At 37.7% G+C, this 5,000-nt stretch overlaps 1 protein-coding gene across 1 annotated transcript in view; it reads right to left on the bottom strand.

The window, feature by feature from the left end:
• ENH_00063310 (TBC domain-containing protein, putative) overlaps positions 1–5,000 on the bottom strand; it is a gene marked incomplete at both ends in the record, with an annotated part of 8,486 nt that overhangs the window by 568 nt on the left and 2,918 nt on the right. Inside the window, 5 exons of the mRNA XM_013582135.1 lie at positions 258–989; positions 2,370–2,493; positions 3,224–3,367; positions 3,811–3,958; positions 4,420–4,566. Of these exons, the coding sequence (XP_013437589.1) occupies positions 258–989; positions 2,370–2,493; positions 3,224–3,367; positions 3,811–3,958; positions 4,420–4,566 (1,295 nt within the window). The remainder of the gene's footprint in view (positions 1–257; positions 990–2,369; positions 2,494–3,223; positions 3,368–3,810; positions 3,959–4,419; positions 4,567–5,000) is intronic.

Raw genomic sequence — 5,000 nt, 5'->3', positions numbered from 1 at the left:
GCAAGTGCGTTCCGGTGTCTGTACACCCGGGCGGCCCGCCAAAACGAAACTTTTCTTTTTTTTGCATTTTAAAACATTTTAAAGAATTAATTTTTGCAAAAACGAAAAACAAATTAAAAAGCGCTTCCAGAAAAGTGCAATTGGTCCAAAATTGAGAAGAAACTCCGAAGAAACAGATTCCGCAGCAGCAGCAGCAGCAGCAGCAGCAGCAGCAGCAGCAGCAGCAGCAGCAGCAGCAGAATTTTCTCCGTTTTTACCATTTTTTTGCTGTTTTGCTTTTTCTCCTTTTTGCCCCTCGGCAGCTCCAAAAGCTCATATCCCTCTTCGTCAGAATCTGTGTCTTTTGAAGAGTGCTGCGTCTCATTTGCTGCTGCTGCTGCTGCTGCTGCTGCTGCTGCTGCTGCTGCTGCTGCTGGGGTTTCGCCGGACTGCTGCCTCGGCGTTGCTGAAGATGAAGCTGAACGCGAGGGCGCCTCGCCAGCTGCTGCTGCTGCTGCTGCTGCTGCTGCTGCTGCTGCACCTGCTTCCGTTCCTGCTGCTGCTGCTGCTGCTGCTGCTGCTGCTGCTGCTTCCGAATCTGTTTCTTCGGAGTCCCTTCTCACAAGCCAAGAGACGACGCTGTACTTTCTCTCCCTCTGGGGTGTATCGACACCTGCTGCTGCTGCTGCTGCTGCAGCAGCAGCAGCAGCAGCAGAACTTAGGGGAGTCATTTCTTTTTCTCTGCAACTCTCACTATTATTATTATTATTATTATTATTATTATTATTATTATTATTATTATTATTTTCTTCTTCTTCTCCATCCATTTCCACAACGAGAGACAGAGGGTTAGCCCTCACTGCAGGCTCTGCTGCTGCTGCTGCTGCTGCTGCTGCTGCTGCTGCTGCTGCTGCTGCTGCTGCTGCTGCTTCTGTTCTTGCCCGCATCTCTCTTTCGTCTTCTTGTTTTGCCTCTATTATTAGAGCCTCCAAATTCGAAGGACTTATTTCCTAAAAACAAAATAAAATAAATAAAATAAATAAAATAAATAAAATAATAAAACAAAATTAAATAAATAAAATTAATAAAATTAATAAACTAAAATAAATAAAATAAATAAATAAAATTAAATAAAATAAATAAATTAAATAAATAAAATAAATAAAATAAAATAAAATAAATAAAATATATAAAATAAAATAAAATAAAATAAATAAAATAAATAAAATAAAATTAAATAAATAAAATTAAATACATGAAATAGAATGAAATAAATTAAATCAAATGAACTAAATAAAATAATAAAACATGATAAAATAAAATAAGTAGAATGGAATAAATAAAATTAAATTAAAAAGAAAGATCTTTGCAGTGGATTTAAATGAATAATCCAATTAAGACTTAACTCCAAATGGCTAATTCAGATTTAAAGAACTAAATTTATTTAATTAAATAAATAAAATAAATAAAATAAATAAAATAAATAAAATAAATAAATTAAATAACTAAATAAATTAAATAAATTATATTCTTTTGATTCCATCCGATTAAAATTATTTTAAATCGAATTAAATAATTCGGAAATGAAATTCACAAGTTCCAAGTCGTAAGACAAAAACCGAAGTGAATGAATTGAATTAATTAATTTGTTAAATTAAATAAATTAAATCAAATTAATTAAATTAAATTAATTAAATTAATTAAATTAAATTAAATTAATTAAATTAAATTAAATTAATTCCAGTGCAACAAAGTGTTTCCTGAATGAATGTTTCTTCTTCCTCATTTGGCCCTTTCTCGTTTATTCATCGAATTCAAAGTGGAATTAATTCTTTTTATTTATTTATTTATTCTTTTAAATTTATTTATTTATTTATTTGAATTTATTTATTTATTTGAATTTATTTATTTATTTATTTATTTATTTATTTATTTATTTATTTATTTGAATTTATTTATTTATTTATTTATTTATTTATTTATTTATTTATTTATTTATTTGAATTTATTTATTTATTTATTTATTTATTTATTTATTTATTTATTTATTTATTTATTTATTTATTTGAATTTATTATTTATTTATTTATTTATTTATTTATTTATTTATTTATTTATTTATTTATTTATTTGAATGGAGGGAACTGCGGAACATTGTGGTGCGTAGGGTCCACAGGGGTCAAATTGGTTGAAAAAAAGACCAAAAAAGAATTAAAAAGACCAAAACGAAACTAAAAAGACCAAAAAGACGAAAATAACGGAAATAAATCGAAAATAAAGAAAACAAATCGAAATCAGTCCTTCAAATGGACCAATTGAGTCCAAAAAGGGTCCAAAAAGGGTCAAAAATGGACCCAAAATGGCCAAAAATGCATCAAATTTGGCCAAACCTGCAGCAGTTCTGCCGGCAAAGAAATTTTGGCCGCCTGCTTGACGAGCATTTTGCCGATGCGGAAGTCGTCGACGCCGCCGCTGCACTTGAGGGACTTGAGGAACTTCACCACTTCTTCGAATCTGCGAAAGTTGCATCAAAAGTTGCAATTAAATCGCAATTAAAGTGCAATTAAAGTGCAATTAAAGTGCAATTAAAGTGCAATTAAATCAAAATAAAACACTATTCATTAATTGCAATCTTTTGGCAATTAAAACGACGCAAAAAGATGCAAAATCCGCCAAAGTTCAACTTCAGCGCCAGAGAGAAAGCAGTTCTGTTAGTTAATTAATTATTCTTCCGGGAAATCAAAATGCAAACAAATGAAATTAATTCAATTATTAAAAAGAATTAAAAAGAATTAAAAAGAATTAAAAAGAATTAAAAAGAATTAAAAGGAATTAAAAAGAATTAAAAGGAACAAACAGACTCGACGAAGAAGCTGAACAGAACAAGTTGGGGAAACGGAGGAACTTGCAAATCTGAAACTGCAATTAAATCCTTTAAAGGATTTAATTTCCAATTTGCATTTTTAAAAAAAACAAAATAAGAAAAGAGAAGAAGAAGAAGAAGAGAACGAGGGTTTAGCTGCCCAGAAACCCTAATTTAGGGTTTGGCGGCCGCGCAGCACTCGGGGCTTCTCCCGAGGGTTTAGAGAGCCCAACTTTGAGCTCCGAAAATGTTAAAAAGGGTTTTAGAAGTTCTTTTCAAGAAACTGATCATTAAATTGCATTTAATTGCATTTAATTGCATTTAATTGCATTAAAATGGACTAAAAAGGACTAAAAAGGACCAAAAAGGAGTTAAATTTACTTCAAAAGAACCAAAAATCGAGACAAAACCTTCAGCAGCGCCACTGCGAGTTGCAAAACCGAAGAAATTCCATTTGCGAAAATCAAATCCCAAACCACCAACGAAGTCCGCAGCGGCAAAGACGTCACAAACAAAGTCAAAAACCTGCAAAAATAAATAAATAAACAAATAAATAAATAAATAAATAAATAAATAAATTAATAATAAATAAATAAATAAATTCATAAATTCATAAATGATTAATGATAAATAAGTGTTTGCTGGCAAGGGTTCAACGGGTTGGGGCGCAGGACGCCAGACAGCTAGCTAGCTAGCTAGCTAGCTAGCTAGCTAGCTAGCTAGCTGGCGGCTTGCCAACTGGCTGATATACTGACTAGCTAACTGTGCAGAAAACAAGCTAGCTAGCCATCTAGCTAGCTAGCTAGCTAGCTAGGTGGCTAGACAATAAGCTAGGTGCCCAGCTAGCTAGCCAGCTAGCCAGCTAGCTAGCTAGCTAGCTAGCCAGCAAGCCATCTACCTATCTGTCCACCCAGCTAGCTAGCCAGTGCAAGGAGGCGTGCTGCAGCAGCTGCGCTGCTGCTGCTCACCACTGGTGTAGATACACCGGAGCCAAAACGCCCTCTTCGATGAAGTGTTCCCTCAGCTTCGGCAAATGCACTCGAGCCAGCTGGTCAAACGCTGCAGCAGCAGCAGCAGCAGCAGCAGCAGCAGCAGCAGCATATAAAGCAGCAGTATCTAAAGCAGCAGCAGCATATAAAGCAGCAGCAGCAGCAGCATATAAAGCAGCAGCAGCATATGAAGCAGCAGCAGCAGCAGCATATAAAGCAGCAGCAGCATATGAAGCAGCAGCAGCAGCAGCATATAAAGCTGCAGCACCAGCAGCATATAAAGCAGCAGCAGCAGCAGCAGCAGCATATCAAGCAGCAGCAGCAGCATATGCAGCAGCAGCATATAAAGCAGCAGCAGCATATAAAGCAGCAGCATATGCAGCAGCAGCAGCATATGCTGCAGCAATAGCAGGTGCAGCAGCAGCAGCAGGTGCAGCAGCAGCAGCAGCAGGTGCAGCAGAACGGCCAGAAAGCGGAAAAAAACGCAGAAGGCGGCGGCGAAAAGCAGCAGCAAAGCAGCAGCAGAGCAGCAGCAGCAGCCGCAGCAGCAGCAGCAGCAGCAGCAGCAGCAAAGCAGCAGCAAAAGACCTTTGATGAACTTGCGCAGCAAAGGAAAACCCTCTCTGTAGAGCTCTTTGAGCTGCAAATGAATCATCACGAAGCAAAACAAGTCGAAGGCGCGAAACTCCTCAAAACCCGAAACCAGCAACACCACTCCCGCCACGAAGTTCATCCCTGCACGCAAACCCTAAACCCTAAACCCTAAACCCTAAACCCTAAACCCTAAACCCTAAACCCTAAACCCTAGGCAGTGGCAAGAGGGCACTGCGCTCTGCGCTCTGGGGATAGGGGAGGCAGCGGGCAGGGGGACGGGCGTTTCAGTCCTAAACCCTAAACCCTAAACCCTAAACCCTAAACCCTAAACCCTAAACCCTAGGCCCTGGACCCGAGGCCCAAGGCTTCATCGGCGAAGACGAGCAATTAGTGACGGGGACTATTAATAAAGGGATCGAATTCGCAAATGGCTAGCTGGCTAGCTGGCTAGCTAGTTGGCTAGCTAGCTGGCTAGCTAGAATTTATTGCTTGCTAGTTAGCTGGCTAGCTAGCTAGCTACGCATAGCTAGATAGTCAGCTAGCTAACTACATACAGCTAGCTAGCCAACCAGTCC

Source organism: Eimeria necatrix, genomic scaffold (genome assembly GCF_000499385.1).
Source record: "Eimeria necatrix Houghton genomic scaffold, Enh_scaff568, whole genome shotgun sequence".
NCBI classification, from domain to species: Eukaryota; Apicomplexa; class Conoidasida; order Eucoccidiorida; family Eimeriidae; genus Eimeria; species Eimeria necatrix.
Note: the sequence above shows the minus strand (reverse complement) of the source record. Positions and strands in the feature narration are given on the sequence as shown.